This window comes from Vipera ursinii, assembly GCF_947247035.1.
Source record: "Vipera ursinii genome assembly, chromosome: 3".
In the NCBI taxonomy this organism is placed as follows: Eukaryota; Metazoa; Chordata; class Lepidosauria; order Squamata; family Viperidae; genus Vipera; species Vipera ursinii.
The window spans coordinates 208,327,179-208,342,892 of record NC_139516.1 but is presented as its reverse complement, the minus strand read 5'-3'; the positions used below and the strand labels follow the sequence as shown (position 1 = coordinate 208,342,892).

The 15,714-nt window shown below is 44.3% G+C and overlaps 1 protein-coding gene across 7 annotated transcripts in view; it reads left to right on the top strand.

Moving 5' to 3' along the window:
- The window catches only part of PTK2 (protein tyrosine kinase 2), a 268,019-nt gene that overhangs the window by 117,920 nt on the left and 134,385 nt on the right, over positions 1 to 15,714 (top strand). For all 7 annotated transcript variants that reach the window (XM_083360048.1, XM_083360046.1, XM_083360047.1 and 4 more), the window contains one exon: positions 14,567 to 14,793. In XM_083360048.1, coding sequence (XP_083216174.1) covers positions 14,567 to 14,793 — 227 coding nt within the window. The remainder of the gene's footprint in view (positions 1 to 14,566; positions 14,794 to 15,714) is intronic.

Genomic DNA, 15,714 nt, shown 5'->3' with positions numbered 1-15,714 from the left:
AAATAAATTGTTCAGAAGCGTTCACCTTTACAGGTGAAGTACATTTAGAAAGCTTTGCCATTTCTGCGGCTTACAATTTTCTCCTTTTGTGACGTGCACAGTTTACAGTGATCCCGTTAAAAGTATTCAAAATCTTCTGGGGAGAAAAAGAGTAAAAAGCATTGACGCATTTGCTTGTAATTGACAGGTATTTCCTAAATAGATCAAGGTCGGGGTGGTGGCCATTACCTTACTGTCTCTCTCAAGGACAGCTGACCTCTGGTGACCCAGTTAAAGACTGTGGTGAAATCCTCATCCTGTATTTATACCCCTGACGTTATGGCCGTCCGCTGTTCTTTTGTCCGAGGACAATATCCCAGGGAACTTGTGAATCTTCCACTAATAATTACTCAACAATTGCAAGGTATTGCTACAGGTGGTTCTCTGCTCACCACAGTTCATTTAACGACCGAATTACAGAGACGCTGAAAAAAGCGGCTTACGACCATTTTTCACACTTACGATCAATGCAGCATCCCTGTGGTCACATGATTCAAAATTCAGACACTCGGCAGCTGGCTCATATTTATGACGGTTGCCGTGTCCCAAAGGTCACCTGATCCCCTTTTGCGGCCTTCTTTCAAGCCAAGTCAATGGGGGAAGCCGGATTTGCTGAACCAGCTGTGCTAACTTAACAGCCGTTATGATTCAAAATTAACAACGGTGGCATGAGCGGTCGTAAAATGGGGCAAAATTCACTGAACGTTTCACTCAGCAACAGAAATTTGGGGCTCAGTTGTGGTTGTAAATTGGATTTGTTTAACGATGGTTCAAATTTACGATGGCCTTGGGGGGGCTGAAAAAAAGGATGCCGATGGGGGATGCTGGGTTAGTTCAACGAATGCTTGATTTGCTTAACAACTGCCCTAAAGATTGTCCTAAAATTGGGTCTGACCTGACTTACTTACGACTGCAATGACCTACGACAGAAATTCTGGCTCCAGTTGTGGTTATAAATCAAGGACTACCAGTACTGTGAAATTGTTATTTTTTTTTCCTATTCTTTGCTCGTGTGCCATTGTCGTTCAAAGGCCTCCGTGCTAATACACAACTCTATTATGCCGTTATATCTAATTAAGAAAGGACGATAGATTTTTGGACTGGCACCTGTAATTCAAGTACCGGCTAGAAGTGCTTTTTTTTTTTTAACAAAAATCTACAAACTAATAAAATGAAAGTTTTATTAGTAGCAGTCATTGCATCTCAACTACGTGATCCTTAAACCTGAAACGAAAGCTAATAGTGATGATTAACATGCTCCTGGCTTGGTTTTAGTGACAATGCCTTTGGCTTGGGTTTTAGGAAATGACAGTATTTAACTAGGGAATTTGGCATACTCATGACATAGTAACAAAGTGACTAGCAGATGTAAACAGAAACATAGAAAACTGACTCTTAGAGATAGATCTAGTGGTCCATCACGTCTGCCCTTTGAGTTCTTTTATTGTTTTTTTTTTAAATTTTTTGTCAGATGATGGACATGTGTTTATCCCAAGCTTGTTCAAACTAAGTTACTACCTCTGCTGGAACTTGGTTCCAAGCTTCCCGTTCTTCTTTCTGTGAAGGTTATGCCCCATGTTCTCGAGTTTTGCTTAATAGCATAGTAAGTATTTGCTTAATAGTATAGTACAGGGACGCGGTGGCTCGGTGGGTTAGGACGCTCAGCTTGTCGATCAGAAGGTCGGCAGTTTGGCGGGTCGAATCCCGAGTGCCGCATAGCAGAGTGAGTGCCTGTTACCCGTCCCAGCTTCTGCCAGCCTAGCAGTTCGAAAGCACGTAAAAATGCAAGTAGAAAAATACGGACCACGACGGTGGGAAGGTAACAGCGTTCCATACACCTTTGGCGTCTAGTCATGCCGGCCACATGAGCACGGAGACGTCCTCGGAAAAGCGCTGGCTCTTCGGCTTTGAAACGCAGATGAGCACCGGCCCCTAGAGTCGGAAACGACTAGCACGCATGTGCGGGGGAACCTTTACCTTTACCTATAGTATGTGGGCTGTATTAAAATGTGGGATAGACAGCTATAGGTTGCTTTCATATTGGAGGAAATACATTGGATACAAATAAAAATAATTAAAAATGAACATACTGATTTGTGATATTTGCAAAACAATTGGATTGTTGGCATAACTCTTTAATGAATTCATTTGAGAACACTTGTCCTAGGTTTTGTTTGTTTTGTTTTGCAAGTGCAGGTCTGCTTTTTTCAAACCAATGGAGTGTTGGTGCATTGGTTGGGATAGGAATCGATCAGTCGGCTTGTAGGCAAGACTAGAACTCAGAGTCTCCTGGTTTTTAGCTTGGTGCCTTAACCGCTGGACCAAACTGTCTCTCTGTATTAATTTTGAGAAAAAATAAAATAGAATTACCATGAATCTAATGATAAGCAACGACAAAGGATAAATGAATTGTTCCTGGGAGGGAAGGATATTCTTATTCAGACTGGCACTTGGAATACAAATACAGTTTTTGCTGCTGCTGGTGGTGCTGGTTGTGTGTGTGTGTGTGTGTGTGTGTGTATGCAAGGTTTTTTTTTACCTTATCCCCGTGTTTGAACTTTCGTTTCAATTTCAGTATGCCTGGGATTCATATTTTTAACTTAATTAAGGAACAGTATGTACGTGTGTACGTATTTATATCTTTTACTTTTACTTTTTAATTTTAATTTAACCGCCCTGAGTCCTTCGGGAAAGGGCGGTATATAAATGTAATAAAATAAAAATAAATAAATAAAATAATTTAATTGTATTGTTTGGACTTCAGTTAATTTGTAGAAAGATGGAGTATATACTTTTAAAAGACACTGTTCTTCCCATTTTCTGGTTAAAATAACCTTTGTAGGATTCTTGCAGCCTTCCGATATCAGACAGAATGGCAAAGACAGCCATCCTACCATTTCAGGTGTGAATTGGTGCTAGCATGCAACCGGTTAGAGCTGCCAATCACCATTTAATTTATTTTAATACATTAAGTAATAGACATTCTGGCTTGTACAAAATGCTTAATTTGTTATGGAGGTTAAGTGTGAAAGTGAGATTCTCGGCTGTGGAAAACACCAAATGTCAACTTCTAGGTAACAGAATGTGTGTGCCAAACATAAAATAGTGTGTAATATCTACTTGATTTTATTTTCCTGGGCTCCAAGATCACTGCAGATGGGGACTGTAGTCAAGAAATTAAAAGACGCTTGCTCCTTGGGAAGAAGGCCATGGCAAATCTACACAGCACACTAAAAAGTAGAGACATCAGCCTGCCAATAAAAGTGCGTATAGTCAAGGCTGTGGTCTTCCCAGTTGCAATGTATGGCTGTGAAAGTTGGACCATAAGAAAGGCTGAGCACCAAAGAATTGAGGCCTTTGAACTCTGGTGCTGGAGAAGACTCCTGCGAGTCCCTTGGACTGCAAGGCGATCAAATCGGTCAGTCCTAGTGGAGATCAACCCTGACTGCTCTTTAGAAGGCCAGATCCTGAAGCTAAAACTCAAATACTTTGGCCACCTAATGAGAAGGAAGGACTCGCTGGAGAAGAGCCTCATGCTGGGAAAGATTGAGGGCAAGAGAAGAAGGGGATGACAGAGAATGAGGTGGCTGGATGGAGTCACTGAAGCAGTAGGCGTGAGCTTAAATGGACTCCAGAAGATGGTAGAGGACAGGAAGGCCTGGAGGAACGTTGTCCATAGGGTCGCGATGGGTCGGACACGACTTTGCAACTAACAACAACAACAACAACAATATCTGCTTAAATATCGAAGATACCAGCCCAGGGCATATGTCACTACCAAAACCTGGTCTACGCTTTGGGCTAATGTGCACTCACTTTCTCTTACCAACTGCAGTTTCTTTTTTCATTTTTGTGTGCACACCGTTGCAGTGAAACTTGATCCAGGAAAAAAAAATCTGTCAAGATTCCATTATTGGCTCATTATTTATTTAAGGAGGGATGTAGAGAATGTAAACATGCAATGGGTACCAACAGGAAAGTATAGGTAAGGTAAGAATTTTGTTGCAGAGGGGAAAGCTGGGCAAGAGAGTAGAGGCTTTGTGATTTAGGAAAAGCTACCAGTTCTAAGAGGGACGCGGTGGCTCAGTGGGTTAGGATGCTGAACTTGTCGATCAGAAGGTCGGCAGTTTGGCAGGTTGAATCCCGAGTGCCGCGTAACAGAGTGAGCGCCTGTTACTCGTCCCAGCTTCTGCCAACCTAGCAGTTCGAAAGCACGTAAAAATGCAAGTAGAAAAATAGGGACCACCACGGTGGGAAGGTAATAGCGTTCCGTGTGCCTTTGGCGTCTTCGGACAAGCGCTGGCTCTTTGGCTTTGAAACGGAGATGAGCACCGGCCCCTAGATTTGGAAACGACTAGCACACATGTGCGGGGGAACCTTTACCTTTACCTTTTACCAGTTCTAAATCATCCATTTTTGCTGCGTTATCCTTGAGTTACGGTGAAGATTTAATTTATAGCTGGGAAGCTTCCACTTAGCACATACCTTACACACACACACACACACACACACACACACACACACACACACACTGTGTACAGGAACATTGCCCAGTGTGTGGGCTAGAACCACTCAAGTCCAGATGGGAGATTCTATAGATAACAGAAGGTCATGGAGAATGACAGGGCAAAGATCCCTTGGGGCTTTCGGATCCGGATGATGAACAGGCAGATACAGGCAGCCCTCGATTTAACGATCGTGATCCGAATTCATGTATTTGTAAAATGAGTTTGGCCCTATTTTGCGACCTTCCTTGCCACAGTTGCTAAGCGAACCACTACAGTTGTTAAGTTGGCAACACATTTATTAAGTGAATCTGGTCTCCCCGTTGACTTTGCTTGCCAGAAGGTTGCAAAAGCTGATCACATTATCCCGGGTCACGGCAACCGTCAGAAATACGAGTCGGTTGCCAAATGTTTGGATTTTGATCGCGCAGCCATGGAGATACCGCAACAGTAGTAAGGGTAAAAATCAGTCATAAGTCACTTTTTCCAGTAACGTTGAACGGTCACTAAATGAAGTGATGTAAGTCAAGGGCTACCTGTACTGGGCAACCAGCCAGACATTATGGGTGTAGACAAAGAACAAAAGACAGCGGTGTTGAGAGTAGAGTAGAGTAGAGTAGAGAAGAATAGAACAGAATAGAATGGAATGGAATGGAATGGAATGGAATGGAATAGAACAGGGGTGTCAAACTCAATTTCATTGAGGGCCGCATTAGCATTGTGGTTGCCCTCAGGGGGCCGGGTGGGCGTGGCCTACTGAGTGGGCATGGCTAGAGTGCATATGGCCTACTGAGTGGGCATGGCTAGAGTGCGTATGGCCTGCTGGGTGGGGGTGGCCAGCTCTACATCGTTCGCATCCAGGGTGCCTATGGGGGCCTGGGCAGGAGTGGGACAGATCTGAGGGTCGCTGGCAGAAGGAGGGTCTCTGGGCCAGGGCCAAGGCAGCGGGGGCTGTTCCCTCCGTTTCCAGGATGGCTTCGCGGGCCGCATGAAACCACTTCGCGGGCCGGATCTGGCCCCCGGGCCTTGTGTTTGACATGTCTGGAATAGAATATGGAAGGGACCTTGAAGGTCTTCTAGTCGACTCTCCTGCTCAAGTAGGAGACTCTATATCACGCGGGCCAGACGTGTCACGAAACCGCGCCCACCCCATTGCCGGCAATGGGGAAAAAGCTCTGATATGTCGCGCAACGTCACATGACATCGAGAGTTTGACATGCCTGCTCTATATCATCTCAGACAATTGACTGTCCAGTCTCTTCTTAAAAATCTCCAGTGATGGAGCGCCCACAATTTCTGGAGGCAAAGCTGTTCCACTGGTTGATTGTCCTCACTATCAGAAAGTTTCTCCTTAATTCCAGGTTGCTTCTCTTGTTGTTGTAAGGGACCTTAAAGGTCATCTAGTCCAACCCCCTGCTAAGGCAGGAAAACCTACACCATTTCAGACAAATGGCTGTCCAGTCTCTTCTTAAAAACTTCCAGTGTTGGAGCATTCACAGCTTCTGGAGGCAGGTTGTTCCGCTGGTTAATTGTTTTCACTGTCAGGAAGTTTCTCCTTAGTTCTAGGTTGCTTCTCTCCTTGATGAGTTTCCATCCATTGCTTCTCATCCTGGCTTCAGGTGCTTTGGAGAAGAGCTTGACTCCCTCTTCTGTGGGGCAGCCCCTGAGATATTGGAAGACTGCTATCATGTCCCCCCCTCGTCCTTCTCTTCATTAAATTAAGAAGTAGTGATGCCAAGTGTATGAGAAGCTGTATGTCGATCCAGAAGAGTGTGGGGCTAGGAATAGGCAAGATACCACAACAGAACCCTCAAACTGCCTGGCCTTGAGATTGAAGAAGAAGACACAGACCACCCATAGAGATGAGAAGGGAATTTGTGTACAACACACACACACACACACACACACACACACAGAGAGAGAGAGAGAGAGAGAGAGAGAGAGAGAGAGAGAGAGAGAGGAGGAGAGAGAGAGGAGAGAGAGAGAGAGAGAGAGAGAGAGAGAGAGAGAGAGAGATGTGCTAATTTAGAACTTTCAAGCTGGGCCAAGATACGGTTATTATTATTTTTTTCTCAGTAGCAATTCCTTGGCATAATCTTTGCCGCAAAAGAGTGTCTTTCTTGTTCTGCAACTTACTGACCCGTCTTGCATTTGTATTTACAGTGGAGATCTAAGATTAGAAATAAGCTCCACTGAAGCACAAACCTCTCTTTAAAGTGTCTGATGGATTTGGACTTTTAAAAAAGGCACGAGATCGCTATCTCGCATGAACAGTCTTTTTCGGTATAGTGGGAGCCTCCAACATGATAGAGCTACTTTTTTTTTGCCTCTTCTCCTTCCAGCAGTCGGAGGTTTATATTCTATTTCTACGTATTAATTACAAGCTATTAAGATTAACCTCCCCCCCCCTTTAACCTTGACTGCGGTGAAGCTCCTTAAATGGTGGAATCTGCCATAACAGTCTCTGCTTATAAGACCCTTAAGGGCTGTGATGTTTTCATTTAACATGCAAGGATGCCCCTTTGAAACAGGCTGGAATATTTATTTCTCCAGTTCACTGAGTAATTTGGAAATAAATTAAATCAGCACAGTAGGCACAGATGGTAATTTCCATAGTTGTGGAATTATTCTATATGTCCATTTGCATGCTGTCCAAATGTAGCTGCTTACTGCCCTGCAAATGTGAAAATTACACGGTTATTATCATTACCATTCCTACACGAGAAGATACGAAAAGGGGGTGGATGTAGATGATCAGCATATGAAATAGGATGGAAAACATGGTTTCTGAGGAGGATGTCCCGTGTGCTTCTGTGTTGTGGGTTGGGTTTTTGGTTTCTTTTGGCCATTTCATAAATGTTTCAATTAATTTCGGGCGGTGGGGGAGAATTTGGATTTAAATTTAAATACTTGGAATAAGCTCACTGAAATGATTAAACTGTATAGTAGAACAATAATCAGTGGAACGACTTGCCTTCAGAAGTTGGGAATGCTCCAGCACTGGAGGTTTTCCAGAAGAGATTGGACAGCCATTTGTCTGAAATGGTATAGGGTTTCCTGCCTGAGAAGGGGGTTGGACTAGAAGACCTCCAAAGTCCCTTCCAACTCTTCTATTCTATTCTATTCTATTCTATTCTATTCTATTCTATTCTATTCTATTCTATTCTATTCTATTCTATTCTATTCTATTCTATTCTATTCTATTCTATTCTATTCTTATTCCATTCCATTCCATTTCATTCATTTTCTGTTCTATTCTATTCCATTCCATTCTACATGTTTATCAATTTGTTTAGATTTATCTAAAAACAATTTTTCTTTGTAGCAGAGAAGCCACGTATAGATATCATGATGATGGTGTTATCTGTTCAGTCGCGTTAAACTCTTGGCGATTCTATGGTCTGGGTCTCTCCACATTTGAACAAAAATCAACAATTCAAAGCTTAAGAGGGTCAAACACAATGATTTTTCCCCTTGTCTTTAAGCCTTTTCCAGAGCTTGTCTACTGTTTTTCTACGTTGTAGCTTTAAACATTTTAATTTTGACTGTTACAAGAAAAAAATAAGAAAAAAATGCATTCACATTCATAGGACCTTGCTCTTAATTGTGGTTGGTGGTCACAAATAGAACATGAGTGGTGGGTTGTTTTTTTTTTTTGAGACCTTCCCTTCCTAAATTGAAATAGCCTTTTCAGTACAGAGGCTAAAAAGGGGGAGGGGAGGAAGTGGGATCCCCGTAAAATTTTCCTTGATGTGACTTGTATGTTGAGCTTCAAAGAATTCTAAACTACTAAATGGTGAATTAAAGCTAATGTTGTTGTTGTTGTTAGTTGCGAAGTGGTGTCCAACCCCTTGCAACCCCATGGACAACTTTCCTCCAGGCCTTCCTGTCCTCTACCATCTTCTGGAGTCCATTTAAGCTCGCGCCTACTGCTTCAGTGACTCCATCCAGCCACCTCATTCTCCGTCGTCCCCTTCTTCTATTGCCCTCAATCTTTCCCAGCATGAGGCTCTTCTCCAGCGAGTCCTTCCTTCTCATTAGGTGGCCAAAGGATTTGAGTTACAACTTCAGGATCTGGCCTTCTAAAGAGCAGTCAGGGTTGATCTCCTCTAGGACTGACCGATTGGATCACCTTGCAGTCCAAGGGACTCGCAGGAGTCTTCTCCAGCACCAGAGTTCAAAGTCCTCAATTCTTTGGTGCTCAGCCTTTTTTATGGTCCAGCTTTCACAGCCATACATTGCAACTGGGAAGACCATAGCCTTGACTATATGCACTTTTGTTGACAGGGTGATGTCTCTGCTTTTTAGTGTTCTGTCTAGATTTGCCATTGCTTTCCTCCCCAGGAGCAAGCGTCTTAATTTCTTGGTTACAGTCCCCATCTGCGGTGATCTTGGAGCCTAGGAAAATAAAATCTGTCACTACCTCCATTTCTTCCCCATCTATTTGCCAGGAATTGAGAGGGCTGGATGCCATGATCTTGGTTTTCTTAATGTTTAGTTTCAACCCAACTTTTGCACTCTCCTTCTTCACCCGCAACAAAAGGCATACAAAGGGATGGTAAAGAAACAGTTAATGATATTAGGAATAAATAAGGGGGTATGTGAACAACCTGAAAATAGAAATGGATGACAACTCCTCAGGGAACACTTTGAGTAGCTCTGAAGAAAATAAATGAAATTAGGTTAATTTAGTTGACTACTAGCAGTAGAACTTTCCTTGATCAGCCTATATTAATCCTCTCTGGGTTGGGGACCCTGCTTAGTCCCTATCTACTTTTGTCTCTTACTGGGGGCTCAACACATAGGCCTTAACACTTGAGATGAAAAATTCTCAGCAGAAAGTGAAAAGAAATCCTGTTGAGCAGGGGTCTTCCAACTTGGCTCTTTTATGACTTGTGGACTTAAACTCCCAGAATTCCTCAGCCAGTGTTGAAGTCCACAAGTCATAAACGGGCCAAGTTGGAAGACCCCTGTCTTAAATCTAACAAACAAAATGGAGACTGGCTGAGGAATTCTGGGAGTTGAAGTCCACAAGTCATAAAAGGGCCAAGTTGGAAGACCCCTGCTGTTGAGGGTGTAGATAACTCTCGCAGCAGAGAAGCGATGGCAAACTTTGGGCTCGGCCTATCAAAAATTGAGAAAATACCTCGCTTGACTCAATTGGCATGTATCATACCACCCTCCACCCCTCCGAACAAAAGTGAAACGATTCTTTATCTCTCCCCCAACGATATAAAAAAGATGTTGAGACTCTGGAATGAGGACAGAGAAGAGCAACAAGAATGGTTAGGGGGCTGGAAGCTAAAACATGAGAAGAACCGTGTATGTCTAGTAGTCTAATCAAAAGAAGGACCAGGAGAGACGCGATCCCAGTGTTCCAATATTTGAGGGACTCCTACATAGATGAGGGGGGTCAACCTATTTTTCAAAGCCTCAGAAGGCAAGACGAGAAACAATGGTGTTCTGTTCCAGCCTACTACCGGCCCTGCAGAAAAGGCAGGGTCAACCCCTTTACAAAGGCAAAAGGCTGGAACTAAGCCTGCCAAATTTATTGACACAAAACAGAGCAAACTGAACAAAACACGAACCAGAAAACAGGAGCTATTCAAACGGTTGCCTTCAGCAAACCAGCCCTCCCACACATTCCCCTTTTATACAGTTCAGGGCGTGGCTTCTCTCTGCCTCCTTCCGAGGTGCCCCATTGCCTTCCTCTGTTTACTCCAGATTGACTGCCTCCTGCGTCGGGCGTCCTTGAACAGGGCCACCTGTGGGTCATCTTCATCCACGCTGTCAGGCTCACACAGCTGGGTCTGCGTAGTGACCAGGTGGGAGGGGCCTGGCTGAGGGCTCTGCAAAGCCTCCGGGCTGTTCTCTGCAGGCTCTCCAACACCCCCATCTTCCTCCTCTGAATCGTCCGACCCAACTGCCGAACCCACAGGCTGACCCTGAATCACAACAAACGAATGGAAACTAATCAAGGAGAGACGCAGCCTGGAATTAAGGTGAAACTTCCTGACAGTGAGAACAATTAACCAGTGGAACAGCTTGCCTTCGGACGTTGTGGGTGCTCCATCACCGGAGGCTTTTAAGAAGGGACTGGACAGCCATTTGTCTGAAAGGGTATTGGGTCTCCTGCTTGAGCAGGGGGTTGGACTAGAAGACCTCCAAGGTCCCTTCCAACTCTTTATTATCCTACTTTCTACGTTCTAACTAGGCCACTCTGAACAAGTCCGGGAGTTGAACTCCACTTGTCTTAAAAGTCGTCAAGGTTGGATCCCCTGTTTTGAAGTTTCTCAGTAAAGCAGTAATTTCGTGCTCTTTCCCCTTTCCTTCGATTATCCTTCAATGCACTCCAGTCATGGAACTTGTATCCCTCAGTTTGGGGCTTTATACGGTAGCTAAAATTGGCTGCAATTTTCTAATTATCTGTAAAGACAGTACACGAAGCAAGGAAGCGAAGGTAGACTTCAAATGCTTTTAGGTTTGTGACTAAAACAAATAAAGGCAGCTCCGTTATATTTCAACAAACGCATTTAACTCCAGACACGATTTATGGAAACAGCTGATAAAGAGGCTACATTTCAGCAAGGTTAGATTTTACTGTATCATGCTTGAAATAGCGCAAATGAGAACAGTTAAGATTTGACCCAAATTATGCCTTTGGAGTAATGATGATCACCTTTCATTCCTCAGGACACTCTGGGTATTTTGGTTACTGTTTTCACATTTCCTGAAAGCTGCACTACGTGATCCTGGGCAATCCTATCTAGGCTGTTAAGCTGCTATATTATTTTGGCTTTAGCTTTTTGGCAGGGTAAATTGCAGCATAGTTAGCTAGCTAGCCCTTAAGTGCAGCAAAGGTGACTGAGAACAGTGACAGCGCAGGGGGTTGGACTAGATGACCTCCAAGGCCCCTTCCATCATCATCATCATCATCATCATCATCATCATCATCATCATTATTATTATTATTATTATTATTATTATTACTATAGAAGCAATAAGGATCTTGGACCTTTATTATCTTGGGGGGCGTTTTTCCTTTGCTTGATCTTAAATGTTCATAGAGATGCTCATGAGAGGCGGGGAAGGGGGACCCAGTTCCGATATACCTTCAAAGATAATTTATAATTACCTGGAAAGTCAATACAACCCAGGTGGCCAGAAAGGCCCAACAGAGTCTCCACTTCCTCAGGGTCTTGCGGAAGAACAGGGTAGAACCACGGCTAATGACCCTCTTTTACCGGTCTACTATAGAGAGCGTCCTCTCGCACTGTATCGTGGTGTGGTATGCTGGCCTGACAGCCGCGGATAGGAAAGTATTACAGAGGGTGGTGAGCCCAGCACAACGCATCGTGGGCTGTCCCCCGACACCACTGGATGACCTCGCCAGGGCCCGCTGCCTTGGAAGAGTGAGGAAGATTCTCAGGGACGACTCACACCCTGGTCGGTACCTCTTTACTCTCCTACCATCCGGTAGGAGATATAGGAGTATAGCCAGCCGCGCCAACAGGCTGAAGAACACCTTCTATCCATGGGCTGTCAGGCTCTTGAACGGGAATAATTTTATAAACTTTATGCATTATTGACTTGCGAGGCCGGTGTGTTGTGCAATTAGCTCACATGGTGTAATAAGATGGAGGGTTTGTTGTCACTGTAAGTTGGGGGGTGGGGGCGCGAAGGGAGGCTCAGCCAACCTCAATGTATACGTGGTTGTACTTTGACAGTAAAAGGTTCAATTCATCATTCATTCATTCGTTGCCAAGGAAAATAATACTTTTATTATTCCTAAGGCCTATTTCTCTACTCCGCTGCAGCTTATCTTTTAAAAAATCATTAGAAAAACCAAGGCAGCGCTGCCTTCATTTTGCAGGAGAGAAGACTGGTGGTCTCTGAATCGGTTATTAAGCAGAGCGTCTTCCAAAAATCTTTTTGACTTAAGACTCCTGACCCACCAGAGGTTATGCCTGATGCTTCCTTTTCCTCCCTGAGTGTTCACATTTTATAAACACTTGTTTTTGTTTGTTTTAAATCCAGCAACTATCATCCAGCCTGTCCCTTTTCTTCTTAACTTTCAGTCAGATGAAGCCACTTTCCTGAAATTTCCTCACAGAGGAGAACTGAAATGTGTCTCTTGAACTGGGAGAGGTCTTCAAACCTGGCCCTCTTGTGACTCGTGGACTTCAACTCCCAGAATTCCTCAGCCAGCCACGCTGAGGGGAAAGGGAGAGGCTTCCAAGCTGAGCCATGCTGGCTCAGGAATTCTGGGAGTTGAAGTCCACCAGTCATAAAAGAGCCAAGGTGGCCTACCCAGTGGCCTAGGCCTGAGCCACTTTATGACTCGTGGACTTCAACTCCCAGAATTCCTCAGCCAGCCATGCTGAGGGAAAAGGGAGAGGCTTCCAAGCTGAGCCATGCTGGCTGAGGAATTCTGGGAGCTGAAGTGCACATGTCATAAAAGGGCCAAGGTTGCCTACCCCTGGCCTAGGCCTAGGCCGCTTTGTGACTCGTGGACTTCAACTCCCAGAATTCCTGAGCCAGCCACACTGAGGGGAAAGGGAAAGGCTTCCAAGCTGAGCCAATCTGGCTCAGGAATTCTGGGAGTTGAAGTCCACCAGTCATAAAAGAGCCAAGGTGGCCTACCCCAGGTTTACACTGTTGGCGTTTGGACCAAACCTTTTGTTCTTTAATTTCTATAACGTGTCTCAGAGATTGTAGGCATTAAATTGGGACAGCTTGGAAGGCACCAGAGTCTGTCTGATCTAGTGCAGTTTGGTCTAGAGCTTCAACCCCCAGAATTCCTCTGGGAGTTGAAGTCCACAAGTCATAAAAAGGGCCAGGTTTGAAGGCCCCTAGCTTAAGGCATTATATAAAGTTGATGAAGGTTACATCAATATAGTGGCAGTTAAAGCGGTATTAATTAGGTTCCTGCAACCTTGCAGTTCTCCCACTCTCTGTGCCTGTTCTTCAAGGTTTTCCTCTATATTCTGCACTGTTGGGTTTGGAAATTACTTTGGAAACTTCTAGCAAGGAACCTCAGTGGTCAATGCGATGCTATCATCCCATGAAACTGTTATCCCGGCCCTTGCTAGCTTTAAGTTCTGTGTAAAACCAGAGAGGTACTCTAGGGAATATCAGCCTGCATGGATCCCCCTGAAGTCCTTTTGTGCTACTAAATTTTCACTAGAGTTAACATCTCTCTCTCTCTCTCTCTCTCTCTCTCTCTCTCTCTCTCTCTCTCTCTCTCTCTCTCTCTCTCTCTCTCTCTCTCTCTCTCTCTTTTCCCCCCCCTCTCTCTCTTAAAGTAAAGGATAATCTCCTGTCCCCTATTTCAAGAATTAAAGTAGCATGCCATCTGCTAGCCATTCTGTTACGGTCTGTGACCACTGGAGCTTGTAACTGCTGACACTGATTTTAGGACTGGGAACTGCACAGCTGCTGCCGGCATTAGATGTTCCTTTAGACTTTCACTGTTTAGAATGGCTTTTAAAGTGAAGAAAATGTACTTATTCATTTGGCTTGGCTTACTGTTAAAAACCAGATACGCATCTTTTATGTGCGATCATCTTGAAGCAGGCCCAGACTACATTCAATAAAACCACTGTTTTGTTAAAGATGCAAATAACCTGAGCAAGGTTAGGTTCACTCAGCAAGAGGTATTTGAATAGTAATTTCTACTTTGATTTTTTTTTCCCCTCCCTCAACCTTCTTGCTAAGGCGAAATCCTCCGATCGCTAGAACGCTTTATTTATTTATTTTTGAGAACCGTGCCATTAAAATTTGTGAGTCACTCTCCTAATAATGCCTGACTTTGGAAACTCTTGTGCAATAATGAAGCATAAATTTCAACGTGGAGCATGATGAGATTTACTGTTTAATTTAAAAAGGGCATTATTTGTTAGCCATAGAAACTCATCTTTGGAAATATTGATTTATCGTAGAATATAACAGTATGTTTCAATTAAGATGGCTCTGGAGATTTGTGAGTCTGAGAAGTGTGCTTTGTTTTCTCCTCATTTCAGAATATGACAGATACCTAGCATCCAGCAAAACTATGGCAGCAGCTTATCTAGACCCAAACTTGAATCATACACCAAGCTCAAGCACAAAAACACACCTCAGTTCCGGGGTGGAACGTTCTCCAGGGACAATGGAACGGGTCCTGAAGGTTTTTCATTATTTCGAAAGTAACAGTGAACCAACAACGTGGGCCAGTATTATCCGACACGGAGATGCCACAGATGTTTGGGTGAGTTGACTTCATGTTTTAAGATGTTTTGAGCTTCTGAGGTGGGAGCCATTCTCATAAGGTGAGCCAAGTAAGTTGTTGGCTGTGTAACACTGATGTTCCGTGCTCTAGTTGTTTCTCCTTCTTTGTGGACTCTTAGCCTTGAGGGGTATGGAAGTTGAAGACCACAAGCCTTAAACTTTGCCAAGGTTGGACACCCCTGGTCTGGAGACTTCTTTACGTTTCGAGGTCTCATACTAGAAGCCTCAAGATCTTTCCCCTTGGGGTGGGGCGGGGGGGGGGCCCTATAGTTTAACAGATGCTGTCATGGCTACCAAAGACGTTTGAGCATATGGAGTCCAGCTGTACAGTACTTCTCAATTTACAGCTGGATACTTAGCTACCTAAGCAAATCTAGACAGCACACTAAAAAGCAGAGACATCACCCTGCCAAGAAAAGTGTGCATAGTCAAGGCTATGGTCTTCCCAGTTGCAATGTATGGCTGTGAAAGTTGGACCATAAGAAAGGCCGAGCGCCAAAGAATTGAGGCCTTTGAACTATGGTGCTGGAGAAGACTTCTGCGAGTCCCTTGGAATGCAAGGTGATCAAATCGGTCAGTCCTAGAGGAGATCAACCCTGACTGCTCTTTAGAAGGCCAGATCCTGAAGCTGAAACTCAAATCCTTTGGCCACCTAATGAAAAGGAAGGACTCGCTGGAGAAGAGCCTCATGCTGGGAAAGATTGAGGGCAAGAGAAGAAAGGGACGACGGAGAATGAGGTGGCTGGATGGAGTGACTGAAGCAGTAGGCGTGAGCCTAAATGGACTGCAGAAGATGGTAGAGGACAGGAAGGCCTGGAGGAACGTTGTCAATGGGGTCGTGAGGGGTCGGACACGACTTCGCAACTAACAACAACACTTAGCTACCATTTGAAGTTACGAA